The following is an 18,805-nucleotide window of genomic DNA, read 5'->3' as shown; positions in this document are numbered from 1 at the left end:
GTTTTTATGAAAGCTTCCCTCGTTCTCCTGAATTCCAGGGAGTATAGTCCCAGCTGACTCAATCTACCGCATTTCCATTATCAACCTGGTGAACCTCCTCTGCAAGGACTCAAAGAAGGAGACCAGAATTGTATGCAGTCATTCAGCTGCACCGTTACCAGTACCCTGTACAGTTGTGGCATAACCTCTCTGCTTTTAAATTCAATCCCTCTAGCAGTGAAAGTTAACATTATAACTGTGAGGCTAAGCACAGCTCCAATACCACATTTAAGTTTGTTGACAATACCGATGTCATTGGACAAATCAGAAATGGTTATAAATCAGCAAATAGGAGGGTGATGAAAATCTGGCTGAATGGTGCCACAACAGCAATCTTTAATTCAATGTCAGCAAGACCAGGCAGCTCATTATTAACTTCAGGAAGAGAAACCAGAGGTCTAGGAGCCAGTCCTCAGAGGATCAGAGGTTCAGCAACCTTAAATTCCTCGTTGTTATTTCAGAGGATCCATTCTGGGTCCAACATATAAACACCATTACAAAGGAAGCATGGCAGCACCTCTACTCCTTTAAAAGTTTGCAAAGATTCAGCGCGACATCTAAAACTTTGATAAACTTGTACAAATGTGTGGGAGAGGGCACATTGACTGGTTGCATCACATCTCATATGGAGACACAAAAGCGCTTGAACAGAAAATCCTACAAAAGGTAGTGGACATGGCCAAGTCCATCACAGGTAAAACCTTCCTCACTCAGTGTTGCTGCAGGGAAGGAGCAGTCATCATTAGGGACCCCCGTCATCATGCACGCGCTCTCTCCTCACTGCTGCCATCAGGAAGAAAGTATAGGTGCCTCAAGACCCACACTACCAGGTTCAGGAACAGTTATGACCCCTCAACCATCAGACTCTTGAACCAGAGGGGATAACTTCACTTGCCCCATCGCTGACCTGCTCCTACAACCAACGGGCTCACTTTCAAGGACTCTTCATCTCATGTTCTCAATATTCATTGCTTCTTTATTTTTCTTTCTTTTGTATCTGCACAGTATTTTGTCTTTTGCACATTGGTTGTTCATCCATCCTGTTAGGCAGGGTCTTTCATTGATCCTATTGTGCTTCCTGGATTTACTGTGTACACCTGCAAAAAATTAACCTCAGAGTTGTACACTGTGACATACTTGTACTTTGATAATAAATTTACTTTGAACTTTGAACATTGTATTTGCCTTCTTAATAGCCTGTTACACCTGCAATTCATGCACAAGCACACCCATTTCCCTTTGCATGTCAGCATGCTGTAATATCTCACCATTTAAATAATTTTATCTTTCCAAAGTGGATAAACTCACATTTACCAACACTGTGCTCGATCTGCCAGACCCTTGCCCACTCACTTAGGCTATCTATATATCTATGCAGACTCTACACAACTTCTGAACAATTTGCTTTTCTACTCAATTTGATGTCATCAGCAAACTTGGATGCGTTAAACTTGGTCCCCTCTTCCAAATCGTAAAGTACTTGGAAAAGAAGCGAGCCCTGCTCCAGTGGTTAAGGAAGCAATGTCTTGCAGATGCCAAAGTTTATAAAAATAAATCTTTTTTCTTCATCACAGATACATTTTGTTTCCCAAAACAGTGCATTACTGATTTACTACTAATACCATATATTAAAAAAAAGGGGGGGGGGGCGGGGGCAGGATTATCAGTAACATTTCTGAGTACTGATGTAATGTTCTCCCTGATCAGCAGCAGTCCAACATACCCACCCATTTCAGACTTCTCCTTGCAGTGCAGTTAAACCAACCTACCACCCTTCTCATGTTCCCTTTTGTCTCTGCCTGCTCTTCCCAATGATACAAAAACCTGAACATGTTCTGCTGTACACCTCTTCATCTGTCCTATCTTCCTATTTCTTTAAAGAACTGTGCTGAAGTCCTGGGCATATATATATATAGCTAGGATGCATAAGACTTTTTCACAGTACTGCAGTAATTTTATATACTGCACTGCTGCCGCAAAAAGGCAAATTTCATAACATACGCGAATGATGATAAACCTGTTTCTGATAAGGGTCTCAACTGTCGACTGAGAGTGGGAAGGAGGCAAGGTGAGGGAATCATGGTTGGGAAAAGAGGAAGGGAGTGGGGAGGGAGTGGAATGCACCAGAGGCAACCTCTGTAATGATCAATACACCAATTTTTAAGACATATTAACTAGCAAGGAAATTACATTATCAAAAGTCAGTAGTACTTCACATATGCTCAATATAATAAACTTATCTCTACCACAGTCAGATTCTTCAAAGTTCAAAGTAAAATTTATTATCAGAGTACATACATATCACCACATACAACCCTGAGATTCTTTTTCTGCAGGCATACTTAGCAAATCTATAGAACAGTAACTGTAAACATCGGGAACTGTAAACTAAACAAACTGTGCAAATGCAGATATAAATAAAAGCAATAAATAATGAGCATGAAAGAACAATATAACATCCTTCAATATAACAGAGTCCTTACATGAGTGTAGCTATCCCCTTTTGTTCAAGAGCCTGATGGTTGAGGGGTAGTAATTTTTCTTGAACCTGGTGGTGTGAGCATCTGTGCCTTCTACCTAATGGCAGCAGCTTGAAAAGAGCCTGCCCTGGATGGTGAGGACCTTTGATGATGGATTCTGCTTTTCCAAGGCAACATTTCACGTAGACGTATGCAATGTTTGGGAGGGTTTAAACCCGTGATGAACTGGGCCAATGCACATTCTCAATTTCATGATCCCCTAGGCCCATTATTGCCACACTGCAATACACATAAAGTTGAATATATTTCAAAGTATTACAAAGAACAGAATCATTAAACACAATTTAAAGGAATATAATATCTCAATTAGAATAAAACTTGATTTATTTAGTCATTAAAATAATTTGGTCTTGATTAAGGGAATTGATAGCTCTGTGTATAATTTTTACTGAACCAATGGAATCTCTATGAATCCAATAAAAATCCCAGATTTCTCATTTACTAAGCTGGAAAGTATATCAGGTCAAAGATATCTACTGGGTCCTAACAAAAAATTTGCTGCCCTTATCTCTATTCCAAAAATCTAGCTACATTTAACAGAAAAGCTCCACACTGCACATTAATTAAAATCTCAGCCACAGGTCTATCCTTTCCAGAAATATTTACTTCCTTAATCTTCTAAATTAATCTGACACGCACTACCCTGAAATAAAGCTGTTTCCATCCTTCTGGCAGTGAGCTCATCAGCCCACAGCAGCATTAGACAAAACCCATATCTTATTTCATGGCAAAAACTATCCATGACCTTTAATAGGTGCATTTCACTCACTGTTCTGTATATGATATTAGTTACACATTGATAGAATAAGTGATCGCAGAGACACAGTGGAAAAGTGCCGATCTATGGAGGATTAACCATAATTTAGTTAAACTCTCTTGAATAGAACCAAGTGCCACATCCATTATTTGCTACAAAACGCACAGCAGCAAAGTCCACGTGTGAGCTAACTGATAACCAGGTTTGTTCAGATGTTTATCTGTTAGGCATCTAACTACATGCCTGCATTGAAAACTGTCATGTGAACGTATAGGAACAGTGCCAGACACAAGATTCTATAAGGGATTATGACACCAATATAGTGTCATCAGGATGCATAATCACATTCAGCACAGAAGTATTCAGTACATCATAAAAGGCCACATGTCTCATGTAAGAAAGAACAAACTACAACTTTACATGCATAGAATTAGCCACACTTTATCATGGTATTTTTAAGACAAGTTGTTGATTGGCTGAACCAGATAGTACTGAATTTCACTGAGAGCATCCTGAGTTGAACACAAGCAGTTAAGACTTTACTGGAATTCATATTGGAAATTATTATTATTTTTTTAAAAAAGGTATTAGCTTGTCAATAAATTAAGATGCAGTTTCTCTCATAATGATGCACAATAATGGACTTCCAGGTCCATTTCTGGGGGAAGTTTAACAATTTGCATTAATGGTGGGAACTGCAACAAACAGGGAATCATGCTTAGCTTCCATCCTTGCTTTTAAACCAGAGGTGCTTACTGTAATTTTAAATCAAGTGGGAAAGTGCCTTGGAGGAACAAAGGTCCAGAGAATTTTAAAGGAGTAGGACTTGAGTCTTTGTGAGTTTAAAAAGAGTGGAAGCAAAGATTGAAGAACTTAGAAGGCCCGTTGATAGCCTGCAGGAGTATTGACAACGAACTGCGAGTAGGAAGTGTATCCAGCTGCAACCAGTGGTTAAATACACTATAATATGTATTCATTTGGAGTATCCACAAACCTAACAGGTATGTGGATAATGCATTTAGAAATACAGCCACAGTCAAGAAGGGAATGAGTGAATGCAAGGTATTGTGAAAGACATGAAGTAGTGCAGTTGCTATCACCACTTTTTAATGGAGGAGGCTGCTGCTGCCTTTTCAGGTAAGCCAAGCTGGTGGAACCACAGGTAGCTCTGATATGCAGGTGCAAAGTTCAAAAGAGAGTTACATTGATAAGATTTCATTATAAGCGAAATAGAGAGATGTTACAACAACTGCAAATGAGATTCCAAGCTGGCTTTTGTCACCCTGGTGACCGGCTTATGATTATGTTGAACGTCAGTGCAGGCTCTTACGGTCAAATGGCCTACTTCTAACATTTTTTTGTTTTTAAGTGTATAGGGGCAGGGTTAGACTTGATTAACCGTACTCTCTCCGGTCCTGTTCACCCTGTACACATCAGACTTCCAATATAACTCGGAGTCCTGCCATGTGCAGAAGTTCGCTGATGACACGGCCATAGTGGGGTGTGTCAGGAATGGACAGGAGGAGGAGTATAGGAAACTGATACATGACTTTGTGATATGGTGCAACTCAAACTACCTGCGTCTCAATATCACCAAGACCAAGGAGATGGTGGTGGACTTTAGGAGATCTAGGCCTCATATGGAGCCAGTGATCATTAATGGAGAATGTGTGGAGCAGGTTAAGACCTAAAAATATCTGGGAGTACAGTTAGACGAGAAGCTAGACTGGACTGCCAACACAGATGCCTTGTGCAGGAAGGCACAGAGTCGACTGTACTTCCTTAGAAGGCTGGCGTCATTCAATGTCTGTAGTGAGATGCTGAAGATGTTCTATAGGTCAGTTGTGGAGAGCGCCCTCTTCTTTGTGGTGGCGTGTTGGGGAGGAAGCATTAAGAAGAGGGACGCCTCACGTCTTAATAAGCTGGTAAGGAAGGCGGGCTCTGTCGTGGGCAAAGTACTGGAGAGTTTAACATCGGTAGCTGAGCGAAGGGCGCTGAGTAGGCTACGGTCAATTATGGAAAACTCTGAACATCCTCTACATAGCACCATCCAGAGACAGAGAAGCAGTTTCAGCGACAGGTTACTATCGATGCAATGCTCCTCAGACAGGATGAAGAGGTCAATACTCCCCAATGCCATTAGGCTTTACAATTCAACCGCCAGGACTTAAGAACTTTTTAAAAGCTATTATTAATGCTTTTTGAGATAGTGATTTAGATGCATATCATATTTTTTACTGAGTTAAGTACTGTATGTAATTAGTTTTGCTACAACAAGTGTATGGGACATTGGAAAAAAAGTTGAATTTCCCCATGGGGATGAATAAAGTATCTATCTATCTATCTATCTATTACAACAATCATCTCACAATGCAAGACAGGCCAGAAAGAAAACTCTAGTTAAACTTACTTTCCCTGTTTTACCCTCATGGTTGCACTTTGGACATTCCCAGCAGTTTGGCAATTCTTCATTGACAACTCCATCTCCATCCTGTAGCTGACAAGCACAGGAAAAAACATTCATTAAAATTGATCATTCTCAACCAATACAAAAAAGACAGAATAATGCTTTAACTAAAACATAAAGAAAGGAACGGATAAATAATTCAGCATAAAATTCACCATGTAACGGTAACATGATCTGATTACTAAGGTTTGGTATAAAGAGAAGAAAAAACAGGTCAGAGGACTGCATTTCAAACGGCATAGTTTTAAAATTATGAATCATGACAGCAGCCAAATCACATACCATTGCATATGTCTCCATTTTCTAGAGGCAGAGTGATAGGGACTCAAATACAAATAATTTTAAAGCTCTATAAACATGACCACTGAAAAAAAGAGGATTAAAATGGTGTCCTATTGACAATGGTGAGATTGCAAGAGCCAGACTATTTTAAGAGTCAGAATAATACTTCATGATCAAGAAAAAAAAATGCGGCTATAGCATGATTATTCAGAGTAATGAAGACTGGGTGGGAGTTTATATATCTCTAAAATAAGCTTAACCAGTTGCTTTATGATTAAAATTACAATGTTGAACAATACTAGCTTAAACAATAACTCTGAATTAGTGAAAATAAAAACATTGTACACTGTATTTGGAATTTCTCAATTTAACATACAGAAAACAAATGAGTTTCATAAACAAAATGAGTGTTTCAGTTCACAAATCATTTGATACATGAGCCTAATTACAAAATGTCTCACATCAGTGCCTTTAACTAATTTGTTTTAAATTAATTTCTTTTAGTGTGGAACACAAAAGTGTCAACATCATAAGTTTCAGGTCACGTTTCTGAGTTCCAGTCCAGAATACACACTTCTCCAAATCTCAGATCAAAGCCAATTCTCAGTTAAACATAAGATGCATTTGAATCTGAATAACTTATCAGTTCTCCCCAAAAATATAGTAGTATGTCAAATAGATTTTTTTTAAAAATGCATTTAATATGTTCAGAGCAGAATTAAGACCACAGGGATAGGAGCAAAATCACACCATTTTCAGCCAAGTCTGCATTGACATTCAATCATGGCCGTGATATTTTAAGACCCTGCTTTCCCGCCTTCTGCCTGTAACTCTTAACCAATCAATTACCTAGCTCTGCCTTAAATAAACCCAAGGACTTGGTCTTCACAGCCCTCTGTGAAGACCAATGATTTCCACAGTCACCACCAATTGGCTGAAGGAACTCCTCCTCACTTCCCTTTAATCTGATGCTCTGCCCTTGGATTAGACTCCCCTATTAATGGAAACACCCTCTCCACATCTGATAATTTAGTAAAGTGAAAGGATTTTATTTAACCATTAATCTCTATAACTGGATGTTATGATTAAAAAATGTAATTATGCAGTCATAACTGGATTTACATATAGAGTCTGCTTTAGATCAACCTCACATAAGATAATTTAATTCTTTTTCCTTCTTCATCCTCATGACTAGGCAGAATATTGTGATCTATTTCAACTTTGAATATGCTTTATAAATGCAAGTTGTTGATGAGTTGAAAGCTAATTACTCATAAAATGCCAAGTGATGATCAAAACACTGCAGTAAAAGCTTAAATTTCAATTTAAATATCTATAGATTCTACTTGATGCTGAAATCCTTGGATTATTTTTGAGGCATTTTCTTCCAATTTCTTTTTAAATGTAATTGACAGTCTGGTGGAATTCATTACTCAAATTATAGATGAAAAAAATACCCAGCAAAAGGATAAGATTAGTGGCAGGTGGGGAGGGTGGGGGGGGAGAGAAACATCAAGTTTGACTGTTTTACCTTTAAGCAGCCAGGATGCACAATTTCATTACAAATGGAGCATTCCATCAGCATGAAATTGAACTTTGCCTCCTCTTCTTCCACAGTGTCCTCTTTTCCTGCTTCTCCACAGATAAGACAGACTGCTGTGTGTGGCAGGACTGGCTGCAAAGAAAAGAGAAACAGTTTAAAAATCCTGTTTATGATACATCTCATCAAGACCAACCACAATTATTCCCAGTCCACTTCAGTATCATCTCCGTACATCCAGACTCCCATTTTTCTGGATAACTATAACATAGTATGCTTTAAAACAAATAGCTCTTTTACAATCCTTTAACCTTAAACGAAAGTCAAAAAAAACTGCAGATGCTGGTAATTTGAATTAAAACAGAAACCATTCATCGGAACCCAAGTTCACTTTCACTCCAAGGTATTTTAAAAATTCTCCCTGGTACTTTTATTTCCTACACTCTGTATCTATCTTACTGATTTTCCCCTACTTACATTTCCTGGCAAGTACTTTGCCTTTAATTTGTCTGACTGAATGATAAAGACAAATGTTTGTGCAAAACTCACATCTAGATGTGCAGATAATTCTTGTGGTTCTCAATTGCTCTGCACACTCAATTCTAAATAAGGTTCAAGAAACTAAAAAAATATAGGTCTGCATCATCTTGGCTAGACTTGCTTCTAAGTTTGCTGCCATTGTCATTTCATTGTACCAACTCTCTTGTATTTTTCAATGGTCATTCATGTCTTATTATGAGCTCATTGAATTTTAAATTCCTGTTCTTGCTTGCCATTCTCACCACCGCTTCTTGCCAATATACCTCTGCAACCTTGTATAGCTCTTTGTGCTAGCTCTGCAGTGACACCTTTCTTCACTTAAACATTAATGAGCTCTCCACCCCATCATTTAACCAACTTTAAAATCCAACTTTTAACATCTTTGATGGACAATAATGTAGTTATTTTCAATATTTCGTATCCTTCTGTCTTACTGTGTTGAATGCAGTTTGTTGTAGGAAAGTGGGAGATCACTCTCCTGAAAGTGAAGACAAAGCAAAGGCAAAATACAGGAACTTTTATTTTGGTTTTAACTTTGTGTTGTTGCAAAAAATTCAAATAAGTAGCATTAGTCTCCGTGAAAAGAATGCTCACTGTTAAACGCTCAGTAAAATTTCACCAGTGTTGTGACTCAGTCTACTGGAGAGAATATTTATAGAAAATAAACATCGAGTATTTCAACAATTTTGAGCATCAAGTTACAAAACCCTTTAGCTATGTCTTAATCACTAAATGCTGCAAAACACTTTCAAATTAAGTGACATTAGTGATGTTTATGATAGTTATGGATTTTTTAAAATGTTGAGCAAATACAGCAGGACGGTAATAGAGTGAAGGCATTCAATGAATCATTTACCCCATTCAACTACAAATTCTTGTTCATTGAACACTATTTAACACATAGATTACATAATTAGAGATTTATTGAATTAGAGAGACTTCCTGGCTTCATTGTTAACGTGGAAGTGCATGAAAGCATATACAAATTAAAATAACCACACATGTTCCAATGTGGGAGCAAACTCACTGAATTTGAACCCAAGGGAACTTGGCATTAAACACGAATGCATCTGGTTGACCTTATGTATTTTTTTGGTTTACCCAATTTTCATCACGAGTTCTGAGCCAACAGCAGGATTATTGACAATGGTTCTGTTTTGTAAGAAATTAGAAAAAATGCTCAGGAGGGAAATGTTTAAAGTATTAGCTGCAATTTCATGAACTAATCATTTATATGATAATACAGATGGATGCCAACCATTGTAAAACATCTCTTTACAGGCACCACTCAGTAACTGCTCCTGCGGGATATGAAAGAAAGTATGACCCCTTTACCACAAGAAAGCTTTATGTATGAGGAACCAGGGAACTGAGTTAATTCTGCTGATAATTACTACTGAAAGAATCCATTATTTAATATAATGTCAGAAGCTGCCATTCTGGTACACTAAAACAAAAAACAGAGCATTTTTTAAAATGGTGACAGTTAAGGAAATGTTCAAAGGGACTTCAGACTTGTATAACAATCACCTAAAGCTAAAATGCAGCTGTAGCACTTAATGGTGAAAGGATTTGAGTATAGCTGTAAAGGAATCATACTGTAATTATATAGGACCATACTGAAAGTACTGCATACAGTTAGGCCTCTTTCTCTACAGGACACATTTGCCAAAGTCTAGCAAACATTCACTAAACGTAGAATGGCCAATTTCCCATGAGAAATTGAGTGGATTAGACTAAAATTCTTAAAGGGCTTGACAGGCTGGAACCAGGAAGAGCCCCTTGGTTAATGAGTCAAGAACTGAGAGTACGCTTTTTAGGACTTAAATAAAGAGAAATGTCTTCACTCATTAGCATGATGAAGCCCTGAAATTCTTAGGCACAGACCTGTGGATGTTCAGTCTCTGAATTCATTCAGAACATAGTTTGATGGATTCCTGGAATATTAAAAGAATTAAGGAACATGGGAACAGTGCAGAAAAATGCTTTTTAGACATATCATGATTGGAGGAGCAGGCTAGGAAGGTCAGATAGCTTACTGCTGTTCCTAATTCTCATGACTTGTTTTTATTACATCGCTAAAAAAAAATCACTCGTTTATACTGTTTATTTATTTCTAATAAGGGTGAAAATTGATGACAACATAAATTCCAAATCACATTATATTTTATTTGCAAGTTCTTGATATTGATAACAGCCAACATTTGGCCCATTGTGTTTGGTTTCCTTTAAAACACCCAATTAGTTCTATTCAACTACTTTTACCTATATCCCTGCAAATGTTACTATGATTATGCTTCAATTACAGGGCAAACATTTTCTCAAGTGACTTTGATAGTAACGTTGCCTAAGACATTAATTCCACACGAAACCTAACTGATCAGGTAGGTATCTTATAGGCATTTAAAAATAGTTTTGCTGAAAAAGATGCATGAAGGCAATTTTCTGGTTGTTCAAACTTTTCCAAATCACTGAAAATACATCAATTTGTCATTTATGAAGGGAGGCAGAAAAAGTGGAAGAAGAAAAAGTGGAAGATTACTTTAACTATTCGTACCAGTTTACGCAGTTTTAATGAGCCTGAGAACAGGTATTTAATAAAACATAGGAGTGCAAGGGTAAAAAGGAGAGATTGGAACCATGACCAGTAATAAATGTAGGGTAAGATTTAGAGACGATGCAAATTTTTGCAATGTTCTTTCTGACGAAGTCCATGACTTACGCAAACTGTCCAGGTTTGCTCATTATAAAGGCAAAGATGGAGTATTACAAATAACATCAAGTGCTCTTAGAAAAAACGATGGGATAAATTTTAGCTTGGTATATTCCTGGTCGTTATTAACTGATGTACATTGGAAAAGCATAGGATAAGGAAAAGACATAGCTCAATGCAATGCCCATCAAGGGATGAATAACCAGTTAATCGAAGTAGGCTCATACATGGGGTACACCAGTTTTAATAGATTATGAGGACCTCTTGGAGATGTTGGGTTGTTAAGTTTTCCAAACATTAAATAGCTGGCCCTTTTGATGCTACTGACAAGATAAGAGTTTAATTACTATGCAAATTAACAGAGTTCATTCAACTGCAGAGTGAGTGTTTACAGTTAGAGACAGTTAATATCAAGCAGAGTAATTGCCGCATCTTAGGCACCAGCATTTTCTTTCTTCTTCAATAATGTTTTAAATTCTCAAGTAGACTTTTATATACGCCTTAAGCAATTGTTTAACATAAGAGCTTCATTCATTTTAAATTTTTTATTTTTAAGAGTTAGTTGTCTTCCTTCAAAACAGCCAAAGCCTAAAAATGACATGTATGTTAACTGCTACTTATCAACTTACATGTTAATGTTGTCCGCTCTTAGTACATGTGATCACTACCTGCTCCAACTTACAACTAAAAGTAGGGCCTTGGACATTGCTCTGAACAATCACCTGTTGTGATATATCACTTCATCAGATATACAGCATTCCCTTTATCCTATCCATGCTTCCCTCAATGACTCAGTAACTTAGAGCTAAATTGTTTCTCTTCATTCCAAGTGCTAATAAAATGGCTTTAACCTGCAGTTTTATCTGTTTCTCTTTCGACAGATGCTGCCTGATTTGTTCTCCAACTGATTAGATTTGTTCTCCTATGCTGCGGAGTATTTCATTTTAGTAGTTTCTGTAAAAGTAGAGTCCTGCTGGTAGAATGTTTTGGCTTTGGCTAAAGGGGCCATGTTGTTCAACTTGGGAATGTTGTGTCAGCCAATTAGGATGATGGGATCAAGAGAAGGTTCTTAAGAGAGAGATTTGTGATAGACAGTGGTGTGCTTCATGGTCTTTTGCCGGGAGATGCAAAAAGAGAAGATCGGGAAGACGCCTGTAGAATTTGATCCAATGGGAATATGCTATTGCAAGAAATGCTTCACGAGGATGAAAGAGTCCAAGATAATAAGTTCTACTGGTGATTGGTGATGAGAATTCAGCACTCTGAGTAGCAGTTGTGCCCAGCTTTTGGAAGAGATGAGCTCCAATGGTCATATACATATTTAGACTGGTCTAAATGCAATAAACCCTCTTTACTATTTTTTTCCTTTCTTTTCTTTTTCTTAATAACTGAAATTGGTAAATATACTTAGTTTACAATTTTATGCTCGTGTAGGATTTGTCATTTCTTGGCAACCAGCAACTCTGTATGGGCAGTATTTACACAGCATTCATAGAACCATAGAACACTACACCACAGTACAGCCCTCCATGTTGTGCTGACCCATATAATCCTTAAAAAAGTACTAAACCCACACTACCCCATAACCCTCCATTTTTCTTTCATCCAAGTGCTGTCTTAAATACCCCTAATGTTTTAGCCCCACCACCATCCCTGGCAAGTCATTCCAGGCACTCACAACCCTCTGTGTAAAAAAACTTACCCCTGATGTCTCCCCTAAACTTCCCTCCCTTAATTTTGTACATATACCCTCTGGTGTTTGCTATTGGTGCCCTGGGAAACAGGTAATGACTATCCACCCTATCTATGCCTCTTATAATTTTGTAGACCTCTATCAAGTCCCCTCTCATTCTTCTATGCTCCAAAGAGAAAAGTCCCAGCTCTGCTAACCTTGCTTCATATAACTTGTTCTCCAATCCAGGCAACATCCTGGTAAATCTCCTCTGCACCCTGTCCATAGCTTCCACATCCTTCCTGTAATGAGGTGACCAGAATTGAACACAATACTCTAAGTACAGTCTCACTAGAGATTTGTAGAGTTGCAACATGACCTCTCTACTCTTGAACTCAAAGAGACTTGACATTCACTCAAATCGAGACTTGTTCATTGAAATATCCCAACTTCCCAGTTTTGTCAATCCCCAAATTGTAACAACCTTAGACGTATATTGTTGTAAAGGTGGCCTTCTCACCACTGAGCCATTTGTCTGTTAACAGTTAGCCATTGAGCCAAGTTTGCATACAAGCCCCTCTAGGGGGTTACATGTACAATTATATGGAAATGTTTCACCATTGTGACTTACTGCAATGCACTGTCTCATGATACAGGATTGTTTCATTCTCCCTGGTCCTCCAAATTTCTTCATATCCTTGCAGAAATGGCATTTGCCACATTCGGTTCTTAAACATGCCTCGCATTTCCGACATCTTGTTCTCCTCCTACGTGCTCCAGCTGTAGCTCTGTTAGCAGCAAGCTTCACTGCTGCAGAGGTTCCAAGCTTTCCTTTTGGCCGGCCTACTGTCCTATGCTGTAAATAATCAAAACAAATTTGAATTAGCTCGGTTTGTTCAAATCTTTACAGTTCTATTTTCTATATGTAGAACTACAGAAATGAATTGGTTGGAAAATGCTTGCGAATCTTAAGAAATTGCTTTGGCAGCTGTATATATTTATATGTGGGAGAAGCATGGAGGAAGAATATTCTTTAAGGACAAGTGGAGTAAAATTTAATATGCTAACTTAGAAATGACATGGTTGGGGAAATATTAAAAAACGGAAGATAGGAGGGTAGGATCAATGTACCATTATGCCTCTACAGCACCTTCAGAAATGGCTGGCAATAGCTTACAAACACTAGAAAGTCTGCGGGTGCTGGAAATCTAAAGCAACACAGAAAAAATGCTGGAGGAATTCTGCAGGTCAGGCAGCATCCAAGGAAAAAGAGTAAGCAGTCATGTTTCAGGCTGAGACCCTTCTTCAGAACTGAGGAAGTGTCACTGCACAAAATGTCGACTGTTTACTCTTTTCCATGGACGCTGCCTGACCTGCTGAGTTCCTCCAGCATTTTGTGGCAATAGGTTAATAGCACTGCAAGATCAATTACTTACTGACAGGACAGCACCTGACTGACTGAACCACCTAGAAATGTATGCTACCTAAATACTTCAAAACTGGGCAAAGGTACAACACAAATCTGCAGCAGTATTTTACCTGACAAAGGTTTCATCAATGCATTTCTTAACTGCTAGGTTTTGCGTCTACTGGGAAAATCATGGCAAGTCATCTCAGACACAGTAAGGAATTATCAATCCCTCATGAGAGAAAGCAAGCACATACAAGATGCAATGAAGCAATTTTCCTTTTTCATTAGACTTTTGATAAACACATTGCTAATTTTCTAAACACAAGAGATCCTGCAGATGCTGGGTCCAGAGTAATGCATACAAAATGCTGGAGGAACTCTGTATCAAAGCTTAAATACTCCCCTTTCCCCTTGGAATTCATTCCTCTCCTTGAAGTTGTTTAAAATTAAAAGTAAGAAACGCATGATTTTGAAAGTTTGAAGTGTGGTGGATCCCCCAGGGTCAGTGAGTTGTCAGGAGGTTCTGAAGTTGGAATCCTGTGTGAGCAGGAGGAACGAGGTTCGATGACCCCCTGGGTTTGCAAATCAGTGTGCCCAGAGCACGGACTAATGCTTGTGGTCCTGTGGTCTGTGAATCCAGAGTTTGTGATCTGGTATTCGGTAACTGGCGTTCCTATAGCCGATGCCAAGGAGTGAATCAGAAGTCCACAAGTCAAGGTCTGATGCCAGAACTCCTGCTCTGCAAATCTCAGTGAGTCTGCTGAGGCAGTCAAAAAGCCCAATGTCTGCGTCTCTGCATCCAAATCAGAGCCAACTGGAGGCAGAATAATACAGACTAACTTGGAGTTATAGGACTGTGTATATGTGAGAGTCGGCGGGAAGAACAGGGCTTGTTTTTGCTGTTGTTGTTTTGTTGCTTGTTGCATTGTGTGTTGTTCTGTTACGTTGGCACCGGAATAAGTGGCAACTCTCGCGGCCTGCCTCCTTTGGGTACGCTGGTTAACACAAACGACACATTTCATTGCATGGTTCCCTGTACATGGAATAAATAAACTTGAATTTTGGGTGTGTAAACCAAGAAAGGTGACTAAACGCTGTTCATTTCAGATTTTTTTTAATATATTGAAAACAAAACGACTCACAGTATGAGTAGCTATACCAAATCAATTACTGTTTCCCATGGATGAGGACTCTGGGTTTCGATATGCATTCCTATTATTAGCTATAAACTATACAACATTGTTTATTTCCTGTCGATCACAACACACTTCCTATGTCAAATCTATTCAGTTGCAGTTTCCTGCCAAATTTCTTGCAGCTGAATGAGATGCAACTTACAGTTGAAGCTGTTTCTAGGTCACAGAAGCACAAGAGGAAGAGCAGAATGCAGTCAGCCTGCATAAGGTAGCTGCCCCATGCCAGCAAATAATATTACCAATATATGGATGATGTAAATGATAGAACCAGGGATCAATCCACACAAAGTTTTATAGCCATGAGCAGACAATTCATTTATAGAGTCAATTTCAATTGAGTAGAAATTGAGCTAATGTCAGGACAGCCCCCGGAGATGGGCAATATAAATGTGTCTAAAGCAGAAGCTAGTATATTTATAAGAAACAAAAAGGCACTACAAGTAGTCATCTTTTTCTTTAAATGGAACTCGAAATGTAAAGTAGTGTCTGCTTTGATGCTTTCTTCCAGATGATGGTTTTCCCTACCACCACTCTCCCTCACTCTTTCTTCCCTTCTACACTCTTGCCAGGATTCTGTTCACTGGCATCAGATTCTTCCCTCATACAAATTGAAGTTCATTAGCAATTTCCATCATTCATCCTTAAACGATACCCTAATCAATTCAAATACACCCGTCAACTCTGGGTATTTCTAACAGGAGACCCAATCTGAATCAAAAGGGTGCAGGATTTTAAGCGCCACTCCAGCTACTTGAGCACAAGATTGAAACTAATAACAGTGAAAATTATGGAAATATTTAGCACATCAGGCACCAAATGTAGAGAGATAAACTAAATACAAGTTCTGGCCCTTTTACAGGAATAGGAAAAATGAGAAAACAAAAGAAGTAGAAACCATCCTATCCAGATGCATCATAGCTTGGCGTGGCAATTGCTTTACCCAAGACCACAAAAAAATTGTGGAGAGCTGTGAAAGCAGCCAAGTCTATCACAAAGAGCAACTTCTGATCTCTCAATCCACCTAATGATCCTGCACTTTCCTTTCTGTGTAGCACTATATTATGCATACTATTATTGCTTTTCACATTCTACTGCACTTATGTACTTAGGTTTAGAATGATCTGTATAAATGGCATGCAAAACAAGTGTTGTCACTGTACCTTTGTACATGTGACAATAATAAACCAATTACATTGCAAAGAAAGTAAGGTGTGGGGAAAATAATGAAAACGTCTGTGATAGGGTGGAAACAAAAATAATCCATGCCTTAGGTACTTTGAGAGGGAGATTGGTCAATCCCAGCAAATCTGTCTGGTGGAGGTGTAAATAGAGGATGATAAATAAGGTCAGAGAAACAAAATATTGCAGGAAAACAAGAATGCCAGAAATGTCAGGAAGTCTTTGAAAAGCAAAAAACATGTTCATACAACTGTGGATACCATTACATTTCCACTGGCCAATCCTTGACACTAACTGGAAAAGCTTGTTAGGTGAAATTCATGAATTCAATATCAAATCCAGAGGGCTGCTATGTGTTTAAACAGAGGATTATGTGTTGCTCCTGGAGTTTATGTTACGCTTTGTTGAAAAAGTACAGGAGGGCAAAGAACACGGTTAAGATTGAAAATAGGATAACAAGAGTTGAAGTGGCAGGTAAACGCAAGGCTCCCTTGTTGATTGAATAGACACATACTGCAAACAATCATTCAGCCTGCATCTGGTTTCTTGCATCTGCTTTGGTTATTTCTCCAGTCTCACTCTTTTCCCTTCTTCCTCTACCTACCTCACAAGAATAGAAAGTCAAAATTATAAGCTTTAGGTTTTTACCTTTCTTTCAAATAAACTTACTTTTAAAATACAAACCACACCAACCCTCCTTCAACTCTTTCCTCAATATTCCTTACCAATGTTGGAATCTTTTCCAGCCATCCTAGATATTTTTTAATAAACAGAACCCCAAGTCTTACATCACTGCCCATTATTTTACTTTATGCTCAGAATAAATTCATTGTCGATATCAGAGCAGCAATCTTTCAAATAATTCCTCAAACCAAGGACTCCTCTATCCTCTCAGGTGCATGTGAAATTCCCAAAAAACTACCGAAAGAAGACCAGATGACTCCCAAATATCCGAGCCACTGTATTAATTATCCAGAGATTTATCCACTGAATTAAGAAAAAAAAATGGCTTTTGCCACATTTCTTTTTGAAAGTCAATGCTGTGCATAAATTGGCAAGTGTGCTCCCCTGATCAAAACAGAGACTTTACAAGTACTTTATCGGCTGCAAAATGCATTGAAGCAATACTGAAACATGAAAATCTGGGCATAAAATGGAAATATTTTTTAAAATATCAATCTGTCTGTAATGGGGCCTTATATTCATATTATGTGGCTTCACTGAAATGAAAAGAAATGCTTTGAGAATAAAATGACACATTGAAATAATTTCAATACAATAATAAAATAACAGAGAAGAATATGGAAAATCTACACCCAGTTTGTTTCACTTTTCTGTGTGCCTGAGTGGATGACATCCCCTGATGCGAGAACATTTTAATTACCTTAAAATGAGCAGATTGCATCAAAGAGCAACTTAGCATGTAAACATCAAACTGGCCACAGACCAAAACTACCACATTTAGCCACATGCAAAGTCAATCAGTAAGATTTTAAAGAAATAATTTTACAAAAAGTCATACATAGAGTTGAACACAACAAAGGAACAGACTCTTAGCCCACTATCCATGCCAACCTTTATTACCATCTACATTAATAGAATCAATGAAAGTTTCAGCACAGAAGATCAGTCAAATACTGCTTTGTGAGGGCAAAGCAAAATAAATATTGCCCAATTATTTCCCTGCTGCCTTACACGTTGTTCTACTTCATACATTTATCTGAATATATGTACGTTACAGACACAGTGATCTCTGCCTTGGGTACCCCATGACAAAACATTCTTGCTCCACCAACTCCATTTAAAATTCATTTCTCATTGCCGCCTTCATTCCTGAGCAATATTCTTTCTTGAATGGGGCATTTAAAGCTATAATCAACATGCCATCGTGTAGCCTTGATAGTTGCTTGTCTTAGTTCTCTATTACTTCTATTATACTAAAGGACTACAAAATTCAGAAGCCTAAATGCTACTAGCCTTCCAGTGAATTTATCCATCAGTGCATTTTCTCAGGCACTCACCCAATTTGCCCACATATGACTTCACATCGACTGTTCTACAATTATCTGCTTATCCTCCTTTAGCTAGTGTCTCATGGCACAAACTATATACACGGACTATGTAAAAATTGCAACTATGATATCCAATTTGAACACTGATTTGCAATTGCAGCTGAAAGCAAACTCCACCAAACTCCAGACCTTTGGAGTCAACAACTCCCTCTGCAACTGGATCCCCAACTTTCTGATTAATAGAACCCAATCAGGCAGGATAGGCAGCAAGACCTTCAACACTGTTATTCTAAACACTGATGCCCCATAAGGTTATGCCTCAGCCCCCTACTCTACTCTCTGTACAATAATGTCTGCCTGGCCAGATTCTGTTTTAACTCCATTCACAAGTTTATAGATGGTTCCACTGTCGTGGACCACATCTCAAATAGCAATGAGTCAGAGGCGAAGAAAGAGA

The 18,805-nt window shown here is 38.3% G+C and overlaps 1 protein-coding gene across 7 annotated transcripts in view; it reads right to left on the bottom strand.

Annotated features, from left to right (window-relative positions):
• Positions 1-18,805, bottom strand: part of kdm2bb (lysine (K)-specific demethylase 2Bb) — a 231,775-nt gene that overhangs the window by 40,260 nt on the left and 172,710 nt on the right. For all 7 annotated transcript variants that reach the window (XM_073065597.1, XM_073065598.1, XM_073065599.1 and 4 more), the window contains 3 exons: positions 13,182-13,406; positions 7,617-7,760; positions 5,747-5,833 (listed from right to left, as the gene is read on the bottom strand). In XM_073065597.1, coding sequence (XP_072921698.1) covers positions 5,747-5,833; positions 7,617-7,760; positions 13,182-13,406 — 456 coding nt within the window. The remainder of the gene's footprint in view (positions 1-5,746; positions 5,834-7,616; positions 7,761-13,181; positions 13,407-18,805) is intronic.

Source organism: Hemitrygon akajei, chromosome 14 (assembly GCF_048418815.1).
Source record: "Hemitrygon akajei chromosome 14, sHemAka1.3, whole genome shotgun sequence".
NCBI lineage: Eukaryota > Metazoa > Chordata > Chondrichthyes > Myliobatiformes > Dasyatidae > Hemitrygon > Hemitrygon akajei.
This window is presented reverse-complemented; position numbering and strand designations above follow the sequence as displayed.